Raw genomic sequence first — 15375 nt, forward strand, 5'->3', positions numbered from 1 at the left:
AGCCAATTAGATCGATTTGCCTATTAAAATACTATCTTGGAGGTTTGTCGCGAGCGCAGACTAAACGTCGCCGCGTCCACAAGTTTCCAATTAAATCGTTGTAAAATATTTTACAGAAAATTCTGAACATTTGTTTTCTACCTTAACCCGTCGTTCTTGAGTAGCCGACAACACACACAGAACTGTGTTCTCCTGTTTCTCCGAGAGCCTGGAGTCAGAATTACAACTCGTTATGGGCACAGCGCCAAAGAGCAGTGACTACTCACCATTTGCGCCTTGCTGCTACCGGAATTGTCCACCATCCCTGTTTCCTGGGGTTACCCTTTTCCCTCTTCTCTGGCTCTCTCTCAATAACTTGCCTACTGATAGGGGAACCGTGCATGCACACCGGGGGGTTTAAAAGTCGTCCTTAAATAGAATCGCAAGCGTCGGTTCGCCTGCAAAGTGATCAGCCCTTATTTTGTGTTTTCAGAAAGGACAGAAAAGAGAAATAGAGCCTAATCTCATATCTCGAAACGCCTGGCGTTGAGGCTGTAACTCTCTTGACTCGATTTTCCTCCCTCAGTAATACACCCCCCGCCTAAGCGTACAACATCAATAGGACCCGCCCAGCGACAGCAACAAGTTCCAGAGTTCTTGTACTGCTAGTCACAGGTTAAATAGTTACAATATCGCTTATGCAAATCTTATGGCAGTTCCACTGACTCATTCCCTAATCACCTGGCCAGACAAACAGTGGTCATTACTGTGGAGACAGTTACCCATTAATGTGTTACAGTAACAATGTAGGCTATCATCTCGCAGACACACATGCGAGCACGCAGACCTATCGTGCCGTGACGGGCCTTTTTTAAATACAGAAATGACCCTTTCATTTTTCCATACTAAATTTCTCAGTGTTGTCACGTTTGCTCATGACAATTCGCAATGTCACTTTCTGTGAACTAAATATGAGAGGCTAACTAACCAGCCAAAGAGGATGTAGGTTGTTTTAAGGCCCACACAATTTACGAGGTCAGTTCACCGAAGTAAACTTGGCACACCTTGTATTAATCTAAAGGCCGAACATCATTTTAAAGTAGGAAAGCGTAATTTTGATTGAAATGTTTTGTTTGTGATTTCAGGAGCACCAATTAGACTACAGGGCCTTAATAGGAAGACTTCCCATTTAGAAACAGTATGCATACGCCACCTGCTGTTCATGGACCATAGGGCAGCGTGATAGCAGTTGAGCTTTTAATTAAAACTGATTGAGTAGTTCAGAGTCCTGTACATACCTTATTTTTATGCGTTTTGGCCTTAAAATCAGACCAAATACTACAACCAAAAACCGAGTGACCGGGTGTACGTACATATATGAAAGAAATAAAATAAAATTTAAAAAAGTCACTCCAGGTTAAGAAATTAGTCAAGAAACTAAAGGAAGATTGGTGAAGGAAACTCTGTAGTGATGAGACTGGAAAAGGCAAGAAGAAATAACCATGAGATTGGGCCCTTTTGTGTCAAGGAGAGTGGCAACCCTTCTCTTTCCTCCTTTTTACCAAAATATAATTACTTCAGTTTTTTCTTTGTTCAACTGAAGAACATATTGAGACACCTATTTGTTGATGCACCGACAAAGAGATTCAAGGGGACCATAGCTTCTAGTCATTTGGCGACAGAGTAAATTTGGGTGTCATCTGCATAGATATGAAATAAAAATATTTTTGATGATTTGTCCAAGTGGGAACATTTGGTTGGAGGTTGAATAATAGTCGTCCCAAGATCGACCCCTGGGGTACAGTTGCCAATGGCAACAAAGAAGCTCCTTTCTTGTAGATATGTAGATTTGAGCCAATTGAGTTCATAGAAATCATCAGGAATTGACATGAGTTCCTAGTCTACTCAAGAGACCCATGCTCTAGTGCAAGTGACCTGTTCTGCAATGCACGGGTCAGCACCTTCCAGGCATTATTGAGAAGTCATGATATACAAATTCATCTGTCGCCTGAATTTCTCCCAGAATGGTATAATTGTCGTTTGTAGAAATGCAATGTTTTTTTGTTCTTTTTTCCCTTCTTTTCCTTTTTAATGCATGTTGAATGTCATGTCTGTGTTGTCTGTGTCTGGCAATAAAGTTGATGATGATGTTGATGATGATGATTAATACAACCCCGTTTCAAGTTGATCCTGTGTAAAATCTAAATAAAAACATAATGCTATATTTTACAAAATATGTCAACTATGTATTTAATTAAGTGCAAGTAGTGCAAAGACAACATATCAATAGTTGAAACAGAAATTGTAGTGTCTTTTGAAAAATATATTTTCATTCTGAATTCGATGCCAGCAAGACATTTTTTTTTTTTTTTTTTTTAATGTGACTGGGACTTGTTGACTACAGTGTTCCATCACCTCTTTTTTTAACAACAGTCTCTAAACATTTGGTAACTGAGGAGACCAGTTGCTACAGTTTTGTGAATGAAATATATGATAATTGCAGGGAATTAATCATTGCTGCATTGCTGTTACGGTGTGGGGTCTTCTTAATCACGTTTTTTCACCCCATGATGCACCACATGCAAGGTGCATTTTGGCATTGTTTTCCTAATATATTCAAGGCAAAAAGACATCTGGATGGCAGCATATGTTACTCATAACCTAAATCATTCAGCATTAATTGTGAATGATGTTCAAGCTGCCTATGCCATAGCCAATGATGCACCATCATACCATCACAGATGTTTTGAGCTGTGTACTAATCACAGGTTCTTATCTTTAGCCTGGATGATGTGGAGTCCATAATTTCCAAAAAAGAATGACACATTTTAAATGGTCTAATAGCTCCTCGGTCTATCCTTATTGTGTGAGATGGCTACATGTCTTGATCATGATTAAATATGGTTTCTTCTTTGCATGGTAGCGATTCAACCAGCACTTGTGGATGGAGCATCAAACTGTGTTCACACAGATAATGGGTATCAGAAGTTTTCCTCAGCCCATGTTATGATTTTCATTACAGAAACAGGTCTATTTTTAATTCAGTGCCATCTAAGGCCCAAAAGATCACGGCCAATTCAATATTGTTTTCCCCGTCCCTTGTTTACAAAGATGTCTTTGGATTCTTTAATATTATGTAGGCTAGATCAGGGGTCATGAGTTTTTTTTTTTAAATTATTATTAAATGTATGTATATTTTAATGAAATGTACTGGTCAATTGTAGGATATCCAGTATCTCAGGCAACCCCATTTGAATTTAAGGTGACCCCAAGGTTGGGAAACAATGGGCTAGATGATGAAATCTCCAAATTCTTTGCAACTATATGTTGAAGACCATTATTCTTTCATTGTTGCAACACATGATTGGCACGATGTCTTCACAACACACCACATTATTGGCTCAATGTATTCACAACATAGCACATGATTGGCTCAATGTATTCACATGTCAACGTTTTGCCGCGGAAGGGGTGTGATATGTGTAGACAACTGCCATATTGGCGCTACAAACTAGGCCCATGCATCTCTATGGAGGATGTTTTGAGTGCTGTCTCCTCATTAGAAAGTCTCTGTCCCAGTTCACCTAATTAATTGTGAGCTCCTCTTTTTGTGGTTTCTTTAGCATTACATAACTTTCCCAACCCTCTGTTGCCTATGTCCCAACTTTTTTTAAGATACTTTATTGATCCCCAGGGGAAATTCAAGAAATTTTCAGACGTGTTGCTACCCTCAAATTCAAAATGAGCGTATATTTTCCATAAAATAGTTCATTTTGACAGCATTTTATATATTATCTACAATCCTTTTGCAACTAAATAGGGGGATATGTTGAGAACATTCAGTTATGCTTCACTACAAGTCAGTACAACACATCCTGGTAGCACTTGGAGGTTGGTATCATGGCTGGATGTACAATTTCACCATTGGTTTTCACCATGGCAATGGAGATAATTATAAGAGCATCAAAATGGGTTGTTGGAGGTGAAAGGCTGTGGGATGGCATCCAGTTACTTCCCTTCCAACCTATATGAATGACCTGACGATGCTGACAACAGCATCCCCATGTACCCATCGACTGCGACCCATGTTAAATGACTGAAATGGGCAAGGATGAAGGTGAAACCTAGCAAATGTAAGTGTATTTATTAGGAGGCGGGGGAGACAGTGAAGAGTTTAGGTAGGTGGTATAATGTATCAGGATATATAATATATCAAAGTCAAAGTCAAAGTCAGCTTTATTGTCAATTTCTTCACATGTTCCAGACATACAAAGAGATCGAAATTACGTTTCTCACTATCCCACGGTGAAGACAAGACATATTTTACCAATTTATATATATATAATAATCTATATAATAACACACTGTGTCTCGGAGCTTAGAGAATTTATTGTTGAGGTCGATAGAATCTGGTAGCTGAAGTTGTGACTTTTGCCATGTATTAGGGGTCCTTTGTCTGTGTATGAAATTGTTGTTTAAGAGGTAGAGGAATTTGAGAGAATTGTTAACAGTGTAGTCAGGAAATGGCTGGGGGCGCCATGTTGTCTAAGTACTGTAGCATTGTATGGAAAGGGAATCTTGGGATTGCCAATGACCAGCTTGGTGGAGGAGTTCAAATTGGCTAAAAACCAGTCTGGAGATGACGGTCACAGTCCAAGGCAGTCATGAAGAATGTTGCCCGAACAGTGAAAACAGCAAGGCTGTAGCCATAAACAATAATGTCGAATAATACTGTTTTTCTCATTTTTGTATGCTATTCTATCGTATGCCATTGAGGGTTGAACAAATTACAGCCATAACTATAATCATATGAACATAAATTTGTGCATTGGTATAGAAAAATAAGTCCAGATTTTGTGGCCAAATTAGCAAATATTCAAAAACCTTTGTGTGGTTATATTATCATGGTTCTATGTGATCAAGTAAAGGGCCCAAAGAGAGAGAGAGTGGGAAGGCAGGCATGATGATGCCATTTGGGCAGAGATAAGGCATTGGGTGGGTAAAAAAGCAAAAACAGACTCATTTAAAAAAGCATTTAACTATTTAAAAAAGTATCATGGCTTATGGTGTGAATATTGGTTTGGTTTGAATATTTTTTACATGATCACATAAGCCTTTTGTGCACATAGTCTATTGTCAGATCATTATTTGAGTTTGAATTAATCAACATATCAAGCTATTATTTTATATGTTGATTCATAACATATTTTAATGCTTTAACTCCTTTACTTTTCAATTATCAAAAAAACAGAAAGCCAGCTATAATAGTCAGTTGCAATAACACTATCGAAATTTACCGTATTCACTTTCAACACTTTTGCTTTTGGAAATTAGTCAGTGAAATGAGTTTTACTGGTTGCTTGACGATCCATGATACCTTTAAGAGCACTGGCTTTACAGCAAATTCTCTCATTGATAGCAAATGCAGCAAAATTCCTGCAACAGAGGTTTTAGTCAAAAATAAGATTGAAAATCTTTAGGTAAACATAATTATATGTGTTTATTTATCATAACAAAAACAATATTCATAAATACAAAGATTAGTGTGGTCTAGCTCAAAACAATAGTATCCCAAGTTATTGCATTTCGCACTTGGTAGGAGTTGGTATATTTTCGGTAATAGGTAAAGAAACAAAACTGTCCCGTGAGTTTGCATAGCTATTCCAGGCCAGAGTAGTGTGCGGAATCCTCTCAACATAGGCAGCTGAGTGCAGTCATTATGTATCTATATATATATATATATATATGTACAATGCCAAGTCATCAAGCTCTCAATTCTCAAACAAATTCTCAAGTACACTAAACGGTCTCTTGTCATCAGAGAAACAAACTAACTGTGCCTTAGCAAGACAAGACTTTCTGCATTCTGTATTTAAATACAGAGTACTTCCTGCTTTTTGCTTTCTTGCTTCCTGATCATTAACATTCTCTCATGACTTTTGGCAAGCTTTGTGACAGGCAGTTTTTCTTTAAGCAATAGGAGGCAGCGTGAGGTGCGAGGCTGGTGTCAAGCAAAAAGAATTTCTCGCCGTCTTTCTTTCAGAGGATGTTCTAAGTGTGATCGAAACTTAACAAGGACCGCTAGCTCCTCTGAAATGGAACGTGACATCACAGTATTCACAAAACACTGGTTTTGTTTAAGCAATGTGACTAAAACAATCACACAAAAATAAAATGAGGCAAGAAAAGTCCAAATAAAAACGTGTATCTGCTGTATGTAGATACTAATTGTAGTGACAAATCTTAGAATTTCTCTGAGGATAACTCATTCAAATATAAAAATTCTACTGGCAGCAACATATGACCAACCAGTAACTGAGTGTACTGATTTGACAGTTCCTCTGTTCTGTCCGAAAACCATTTCTTGAATCAGAATGAGGACTCACCACTATCAGTAGACTACTCACTCACCAACGCAAACCACCAACAATGCAACAGACGATTAACACAGTCACCACTTCACAACGACCTTCTTTCTCTCTGAATGGCTTCACCATTCTACAAACAAATGTTCAGATAAGTGCTCACATAAAGTAAGTGTGTGTCTTCACACACAATAAGGATTTGTGCGAGCAGGTAACAAGATAGCCATTAAAGCCTTTGTATGAAGAGGAACAGGCCCTCTCAAGTCCCTTAATTCACTTCCTGACCAATGTTAAAGCTCATTAAAAATATATATTTTTTAAAAATAACAAACAAGTAATGAGAGTACATGTGCAAAGACGGGAGCTCTAGGGTAGATAGAGCTGACGCGTGATCCTAGAATATTGACACTTGTTGGGAATGCCTCAGGAGATCAAAAAGAGTGTAATTTAAGTGACTATCATTTATGGAGAAAGGAATTAAAAAAGGCCCAAAATCTAACATGTATGGAATTTCCACTGGGCTGTGTCAGCACCATCACATGCCACTCCAAGCCACCCACCCACACACACGAGGGGCAATGTTTGGTTTTCACTGCAGCTTAAAAGAATAGTAACACTATTTAAGAAAAAAAAAAAAAAAAAAACGCCCACGCCCTCAAAGTTGTGGGTCCCCGTATAACATTATACGTTCAAGTCAACTGCATTGCATTGCACTGCATTGCGACTCTGTTACCCTACACACTGAGCGAGCAGAGAGAGAGAAAGAGCCTGGCCACCTATGGCCGTAGAGATAGGGGGCTCATGCTGTTAGACAGCTGGTCAAATGTGCCCCCACCTCTTCCCTGTACCATGGGTGGCCCTAAGGTCTGTGGTGGTGTTGTAACGTGGCCCTGCTGGCCTCTCATGGGACTGCACCACAGAGGGCAAAGGTGAAGGGGGTGGGTCTGAGGTCCGGTCACTGCATAGAGCAGGAGGGGGTGTCTGCACAGCAGCACATAGACGAGCCCATGGGCTTGGGGGGGATGAGGTCCAGGTCCTCGTCATCCGGCATCTCGTCCAAGTGGTAGCCATCCTTCAGGAGCTGCTGATTCAGATCGGGGTGCACCTAAGAATGTGTGTGCGCGTGAGAGAGAGAAAGAAAGAAAGAGAAAGAAAGAGAGAGTGGGAGAGAGAGTGAGACAGAAAATGGGTAGAAAGTGGCCAGTGTGTGTGTGTGTGTGTGTGTGTATGTATGTGTGTGTGTGTGTGTGTGTGTGTGTGTGTGTGTGTGTGTGTATGTATGTATGCAAAAAAAGGAGGGGGGGGGGTAAACATAAATATCGACAGAGAAATGACCAAAACCTAAGATTAACAGACTAGTTCTTGGAACAGTCTTGCAACAAAAGTGCTGAATATCTGAACAAATCCCTGCTGACAACTGAAACACTTATAAACCGGACGGCACTAAGGCATCTGTGCGGGTCATAACCTATTGTCTCCCGCTGCATCAAAGCAGGGATCGATTCCTTTTCAAAATGGTTTAATGACATCATGGGTTACTAAGACTATGCAGTAATTGCACTGAACTGAATAGCTGTGCAAAACAGTGGCACCATAGTGTGAATGAAGCTTTAGTGCGGTCTGTGCATTGTGACAGTAATTGCTCTTCCTCCATTGATTCACCTCAGCAGAAGAATATCCAGACGAGTACTGGGACTCCAACTCCACATCACTGCAAGCAGACACAAGGCAGGTTTAACATTGGATTGTATGATTGTGTGACTACCCTCACACAAGCCTACAAGCTGACTTGTGGTGTGATGGAAATTCAAATGACACCTTTTGCACTTTAGAGGAAATGAGCTAAGAACCACGTGTTTTGGAGAGGAGTTTTACTGCAGCAAAGACACACTTTTCATGTGAATGACATTAATGAACTGCATATCTAGATAATTAATAATACATTAATAACTTTGCTTTGTGTGCAGGCCCTTCCTGAGTATGGATTCACCAGACAGGACAACGCTTCACCAGCCATCGTTAGGGCCGTACCTGTCAGAGTCCAAAGACACCAGGGTCTCGTCTGCATGCTGGCTCAGGGCTGCATAGCCCTTGTTGAACTTGACACTTCTACAGGAAAAAACAAAGAATACAAAAATACCCTCCTTCAGGCAGAAACACAGATGACTGTCTACAAGTATACAATGGAACAGTATAGAAGAGAATAGAGTATTTAAGTGTAGTGTAGTACAAAACGAAAAGAAAAAAACTGTGGTATTAAAAGTTAAAACCCATAAAATATCAATTCTAACTGCAGATTATGTAATGTTTACACAGAAACAAAATCTATCAAAGGTTTTGGTCAGCCTATTCCTTTGGAAGAGCTGAAAGCCTATCTGAGAACAAAGCTGATCGTCATCGCCTTCTACAAAAATTCTTTATTTAAGGAATGCAAATCTTTCACTTCATTCTTCATTATTGCTAAACCTGACATACCTGACAAACATACACGCATGTTCAAACTATTTTGCAGGAGTGGGTTTCCTGAAGACACACCATGAACAACTACCATACTTAAATGATACTCTGAACATGCCCTCTCATCAATTACAAACATGCTTGCTCAACGACACTTTTAGGGAAAGCAGTCCAGGTAGGCCGAGACCCACTCTCGACGAAGTGATGACCGCTTACTTTTTGACTCCATGCCTGGGCTGCTGAATAACCGGCCCTGCGGAGGTGAAGCCTTTCTTCTTTAGGGCTTTCCGGGCCATCTCTCTGTGCTTCTCTACAGGGTCAACCAGCCACATACACGACAAATGGACAGAATAAATACAATAACACAATAGGATGGTGAAGAGAGTCAACAACCTTACTGAGAATTAGTGTAGCTGAATTTATGATTCTGTCTACATATCAAGGAATTACAAAATAAATGCATTCCTTGACAAGGAAATATCATGTTAATACATTTTATGAACTGTAAATCAATATGGATCTTTTATTGATTAGGTCATGTGGCATCAATGGAAAAAAATACTTTCAGACTGACAGTTTTCACCGTCAACATGCTTAACCAGACAAACACTGTGGTGTTCAGTGGGCTAGCTGAAAAGCATTTTAAGTAGCCATTTAGACATACAGGACACAGTTTGGGAGGCTTCTTCTGAGTCTAACAAACTGCACACTCCTCTCGCTCCCTCACTCACGCAGTTTCATGTGGATGGCCGGGGCTTTGGACATGATGTAGGGCCCTCTCTTCTCTATAGGCCGGATACCCACTTCTGGTGCCCTGGGTCTACTGTTGCCCGTGTCCTAGAAGTGTCGGAGAGAGAGAGATGGACCGCATGTCTTTAACTTAATTCATTCAACACCATTTACTATTAACCACTAGGCTATATCCTTAAGCACACAGAATCTGTCGGACTACTTCAGTAAAAGCAAAAAATGATCTACTTCATAAAGTACTAACAGTACAAGTTACCATTTATAAGTATAAGTATAGTATAAGTATATATACTCTTTTGATCCCGTGAGTGAAATTTGGTCTCTACATTTATCCGAATCCGTGAATTAGTGAAACACACACAACACACAGTGTACACACAGTGAGGCGAAGCACACATTAATCCCGGCGCAGTGAGTTGCCTGCATCAACAGCGGCGCTCGGGGAGCAATGAGGGGTTAGGTGCCTTGCTCAAGGGCACTTCAGCCGTGCCTACTGGTCGGGGTTCGAAACCGGCAGCCCTCCGGTTACAAGTCCGAAGTGCTAACCAGTAGGCCACGGCTGCCCCCATTTGTGATGGGATCTGGGAAATCCAATCACATGGTGAAATCAAAAATCATTGATCCATTTCATCCCTCTGAGGTGAAATGTGACCAACTTACGATTCTGATACCATCCTAGCACCATCCTGGATATCGTCCGCTAGCAACATCTTGGATACCAGATGGTATCAGAATCTTAAGTTGGTGAAATTTCCCCATTTGGTGGGTTTTCCCAGATTCCACCACATTTAGGTTATTCCATTTTTTTTGTGAATAACAGAATAACTGTGAATAACAGTTTTTTATTTTTTGAATACAGACAAACTCAAATACAGATACAACACCCCTCCTACCCCCCAACCTAACCAAAACACATCACCACAAACAAATTTGGTTGCACACAATGTAGTCTTACCATGCTATTGTTTTTGTTATTATATTATTGATTGAATGGACATCATTGTTCATTATTGCCATTTTCCCCTCATTTTCATTGTTTATTTCATTAGGCGATTGATTGAATTGACATAGTTGTTTATTATTGCTATTCTTATTATTATAGTCTGAACAACATGTTAATTTGTTCCCTGTTAAATTTAAGTATTATTTTGTTTTGTATTTGTATGTCACTTTGGACAAAAGCATAACCATAACATGCAAATCGGCTTGTTTTCTGAGAGGAATGACCTGTGGAAATGGTAATGGTATGAGCTCTGCTATGTAGTTACGTGCAAGCTTCACAGTGTGTGTGTGTGTGTATGAGTGTGTGTGTGTGTGTGTGTGTGAGTGAGAGTGAGAGAGTTTCTACTTCTAGTATGCCTAGTGCAGGTGAGATTATGAACTTGCTCTCAGCTGCTGTCTGTCAGTTATCATTGCACTGGTGTTGTGCCCCCTGAAGTTTCTGAAAGCGATGAGGTAGAAACCCATGCTCTCTTCCTAGGCATGTCAGTCTGATGTTCCTTTACTCACTTTGACTTCCACGACTAGCCTGCCAGTGCCGTGTGCAACATGGAGACCGAAATACAAGCTTTACTGGTAGCATCTGTAGTGCAGTTAAATTCTGCATTTTACAAGGCTGACAACTACTGTGTGAATGGTCATATGATTTGTGTGAATGGTCATGTGATCCGCGCTTCAGGCATCTCCTCAACAGGTGTTCCGTGTAGACACGATTCTGAAATTGCATACATGCAAGTGGACTAAGAAGAAATGAAGCAACATTTAAAAACAATAATGCAACCGTGTGTGGATGTAGCCATAGGGCCAATGGTAACAGTTTAGTAGAAAGTAATTGACTTGCTCAAATAGGGATGTAACAACTACTGGTGTAACAGCAAACCACAATAAAAATGTTGACAATAACAATTAATTAATTTCAAATATCATAATTATCCCAGCTTCATCCGAGCCTGCTTTTGCCATAAGCCTAGTACAAAATATGCCCTTCTCCAGTAGCCGTAGGACACTTTAAAAGGTATATAGGTTTTGCCTATATTTTTGTAATACAATAAATATTGTCACACTTTTTGAAACTATTAAAGGTTGTGTTTATCAGTGCTTTCTGAACATATTGAACACATTGTTTTTTTTTAAATACTGCGATAATACCGAAAACCGTGACAATTTTGGTCACTTTAACCGTGGGGTTAAATTGTCATATCGTTACATCCCTATGCACGTAAAGGTAGAAGTGTACTATTTGAGAAGTAAGCTTACTCATATTTATTTTACTCGTATGCTACAAGTAACACTCTACTACCCACCCGGCATCACATACAGGTATCCACCCAACTGTTTTGGGTGGTTCAGGATAGACTGTTTTGCTCAAGCACATGTTGACATCATGCCAGGGGAAGCCTTGAACGAAGAACTCTTCGCTAAATTGCCAGTCACAGTTCCTGCCAAGTCACAAGTACTTGGTGATTAAAGTATGCGGATGCTGAATCAGTGTCCTGTCTGCTTCTTCCTGCTTCTCTGGTGTGCTCGTCCAATGAGTTGTAGCTCTACTCAGTACCCACAAACTAGGCCTACAGCTTATGAAATAGGTGTCCAACGCAACTCTATTACTGATTATCAAGGTAGCCTTCCCCAATTTAGTCAGTGCCCATATCAAACACGTTTAGATTTCATACACATACTCGGCTACTAAGTGTTTAATTGGGTATGGTCTTTACGACAAGTGAGGGGTTCATTTGATCAAACTCTGATGAACATTCTTATTTGATCAATAGGTCTTATCTTGATTTCCTGATTATCCTGATTCTGAGAGGTAAGTTTCCAACAGTGGATCTTTTAAAAAAAAGGTCACTCTTAACTGGAGACTAGTTGAAGCCAGGCTGGTCAAGGAGCAGAGTGAAGTCTCCCTTTTTAATAGATGGCAAGGCTAGATTACCAACTAACATAGTACAGCCAATGGAGTGACAGCTCTCTCTGCATACTAAATCTATTCATTCATACAATTAGCAATTCAACCAACTGTAGGACAGCTGCGATTTGGGTTTTGGGGGCACTTAAGAGTTCACAATTCCAGTTGTTGCATTTCTCAGAACAATAAAAACAAATCCCTAAACAAACACCAAAGCCCATATCCACAAATAACAGCCTGTCACTATTTGGTTTGTTAGATTAAAAAAGGTCCAAAACAAAATATATTATCAATGCTGACATAACTTTGTGACATGTGCTGGTAAATCTCTGTGCAAACACCTTGGATAAACAGAATTTCATTCAATTCTGAGATTGTCATGACAGAAATGGCAACATGCACATTGCTCTGCGAGCAAGACAGTGTCTCTCTGTTTACGTTCACAATCAATGCAATTGCATTTAAGGTCATAAGACCCTCTAGGCATCGTCACTGAGCACAGATAAGCCTGCAATTACAACAACAACTTGCTTTTATACAACGCTTTTCAAAACACCCAAAAAGCGTTTAACAGTGAAGGGGGCAACCCAACTAACCACCACTATTCAGACTTGCCTGTTCTAAACATAAATCAGGAAAAGATAAGCATTCCTACATTGCACTGAGATCAGTGTGCCATCGTTACTTGAAGTTAGATTAGGTAAACAATGACGTTAGTGGAACGTAAATAGTATCCACTTCAATCCACCCGAATCATCGAACCGACGAGTCAACAAACGGTGCTCTACGTCAACGTTAATTGGTCTGAATCGTGGCATAACATTGGGTGTTTTCGTTCATTATGCAATTATAGCATAGCCTGTCGATAACATTACTGTGCTAATGTCAAATGAGAAAAGTTAAACACAATGATCAAAGTGAAATGTAACGTTAAGCAAATAACGTTAAGGATAGCGCTTAAATAAGCTGATAGTTATGACAGAGCCACGTTAACGTTCTACTTGCAGAGAAAACTGACACTAGCTTTACGAAGCTAGCGCTATCTTACGAGTAAATGTGAAGGAAACAATGACATAAAGCATTTCCCTGTGAACTTCAATTCATTGTACGTAGTAGAATTAACTGTATTGTCGATAGCGATGGTGGTTTTAGCTGGTTATCTGCAGTTAACGTGCTGGTACAGAATTTCTAAATAGACGGGCGGGGGCTCTGAGGCTAGCATGGTAGTTCTACTATTTAGCTAACGATACTTTACTTACAGGCATAACTTGAGACTCGGGGACGACCAGAAGAGTATCCCTTTCTTGTTCTTCCATAATGTCATTCATGTTGTCAAGTCAAAAATGAAAAATGAAAAATGCCCTTGTTTTACATGTTGTCGTGGAAATTACTGAGACGCCCTGCCATGCTTTAGGCCAACACACCCATCTCACGACTTTATTTTTTACAGAAGGTTGTGTTGGATTGCTACCTAGCTTCCATGACATATCGCGCTGAGTGATAACTTCCGCTTCCGGTAAACAACGTTTTTTTTGTTTTTTTTCCAGAAATGTCTGAGTCAAGTCTTTTTTTACTGTCTGAGTTTACTTCAAAAGTACAACATTTTAGGCTACAAAAGTGCCGGTGGGAATATTCATAAATATAAACGGTTTTAATTGCTTTTATTTAAAGTAGGCCTAATTGTAATGCAATATTAGGCTACCTGAGCATGCTTGTTTTAAGGCAAAATGATCTAAATAATACAGAGATAGATGGTTAGTCATTCAAGCGACACTACAGAACAGTAATACATTGTTTTTTAGTCCAACTGAACATTAGAATAGAACAGTAGAATTCCGTTAGATTAGATTCAACATTGGCATTGTGCAGAGTAGGCCTAAGACAACGAAATGCAGTTAAATAGATAGAAATGCAGTTAAATAGATAGAAATAGATAGAAATGCAGTTAAATAGATAGAAACTTGATTGATCCCCAAGGGGAAATTCAAGGTCCCAGTAGCCAAAGACACACACAACATACACTATAAACAGGATGATAAAATAACAAATCCAAATGACTAAAAAGAACAGTGAAAGCTAAAAAAACAAGGATCCACATGAATGTAGTAAGGATGTATAAGCATGAGGCGCTTGCAGCGACAGGGCAGGGACTGACCCTGTAATTCAGTATGCTGTGGTAAGGTGCTCAATGAGGTGTGTGTCATGCGAGCATAGTCTCCCACTGGTCAAGCTCTGTGGAGTGGATGACACATTGTCCAAGATGTTTAGTTTGTTCAGGGTCCTTTTGTCTGATACTGAAGTGATGCACTCCAGTTCAGCTCTAGTCCAGTCATTTTATGAAAAAAGGTTGAACAAATTGCAACAGAAGAAAACTTAACGGATTTTGTATCCTCAATATCCTGAATAAGGGGGAAAAAGCCCCGAAGAATCCCAATAGGGGAAAGTTTCGAAAAAGACCCAAATATACCCTATTCTTGCGCCTATTCAGTTTTTTTCTCACGCAAATAGGGAAAAAAATTACCTTCACATATCACCATGAAAATTACTGAGTTGATTACTTACATCAAGACAAACAAAAAATGTATTACAAGTTTTTTGAAATTGTTTGTTAACATGGGCAAACAGGGCATAATGTAATTACGTATAGCTAATTTGTATACCACAACAGAACTATTGGTCCAAGCAAAGTAAGGTCTAACCCAAAACTAATTGCAACAGGATTTATTTTCACATTTTTATATTTCAATTGGTGATCTAAACACCATAGTAAAAGACCATGAAAATCCAGTTGGTGGAAATATGTTAAAATGAGGGTTGTTTATGCATTATTCTTCAGCAAATACTGACAAAACTGTAATTAGAATGTTGTAGAATACACATTCTAAAGAATATCTTACCCCATCTAACTTAACATGGAAT

At 39.5% G+C, this 15375-nt stretch overlaps 2 protein-coding genes across 6 annotated transcripts in view; both read right to left on the reverse strand.

Moving 5' to 3' along the window:
• The window catches only part of LOC121682517 (AT-rich interactive domain-containing protein 3B-like), a 60979-nt gene extending 60373 nt beyond the window's left edge, over positions 1-606 (reverse strand). For all 4 annotated transcript variants that reach the window (XM_042062678.1, XM_042062677.1, XM_042062676.1 and 1 more), the window contains exon 1: positions 267-606. In XM_042062678.1, the coding sequence (XP_041918612.1) occupies positions 267-302 (36 nt within the window). In that variant the 5' untranslated portion in view covers positions 303-606. The remainder of the gene's footprint in view (positions 1-266) is intronic.
• The window catches only part of fam219b (family with sequence similarity 219 member B), a 33215-nt gene extending 19274 nt beyond the window's left edge, over positions 1-13941 (reverse strand). Inside the window, exons 1-6 of one of the 2 annotated variants that reach the window (XR_006022593.1) lie at positions 13716-13941; positions 9533-9638; positions 9018-9111; positions 8376-8453; positions 8007-8055; positions 6909-7449 (exon numbers count right to left, since the gene is read on the reverse strand). Coding sequence is in view for 1 of the 2 variants with exons in the window: in XM_042062680.1 (XP_041918614.1) it covers positions 7300-7449; positions 8007-8055; positions 8376-8453; positions 9018-9111; positions 9533-9638; positions 13716-13784 (546 nt within the window). In the remaining variant the exon portion in view is untranslated. Of the gene's footprint in view, positions 1-5456; positions 7450-8006; positions 8056-8375; positions 8454-9017; positions 9112-9532; positions 9639-13715 lie in introns of those variants that run through there. The other variant, XM_042062680.1, reaches the window with a different exon arrangement.
• Between the last annotated feature and the right edge of the window lie 1434 nt (positions 13942-15375).

This window comes from Alosa sapidissima, chromosome 14 (assembly GCF_018492685.1).
Source record: "Alosa sapidissima isolate fAloSap1 chromosome 14, fAloSap1.pri, whole genome shotgun sequence".
NCBI lineage: Eukaryota > Metazoa > Chordata > Actinopteri > Clupeiformes > Clupeidae > Alosa > Alosa sapidissima.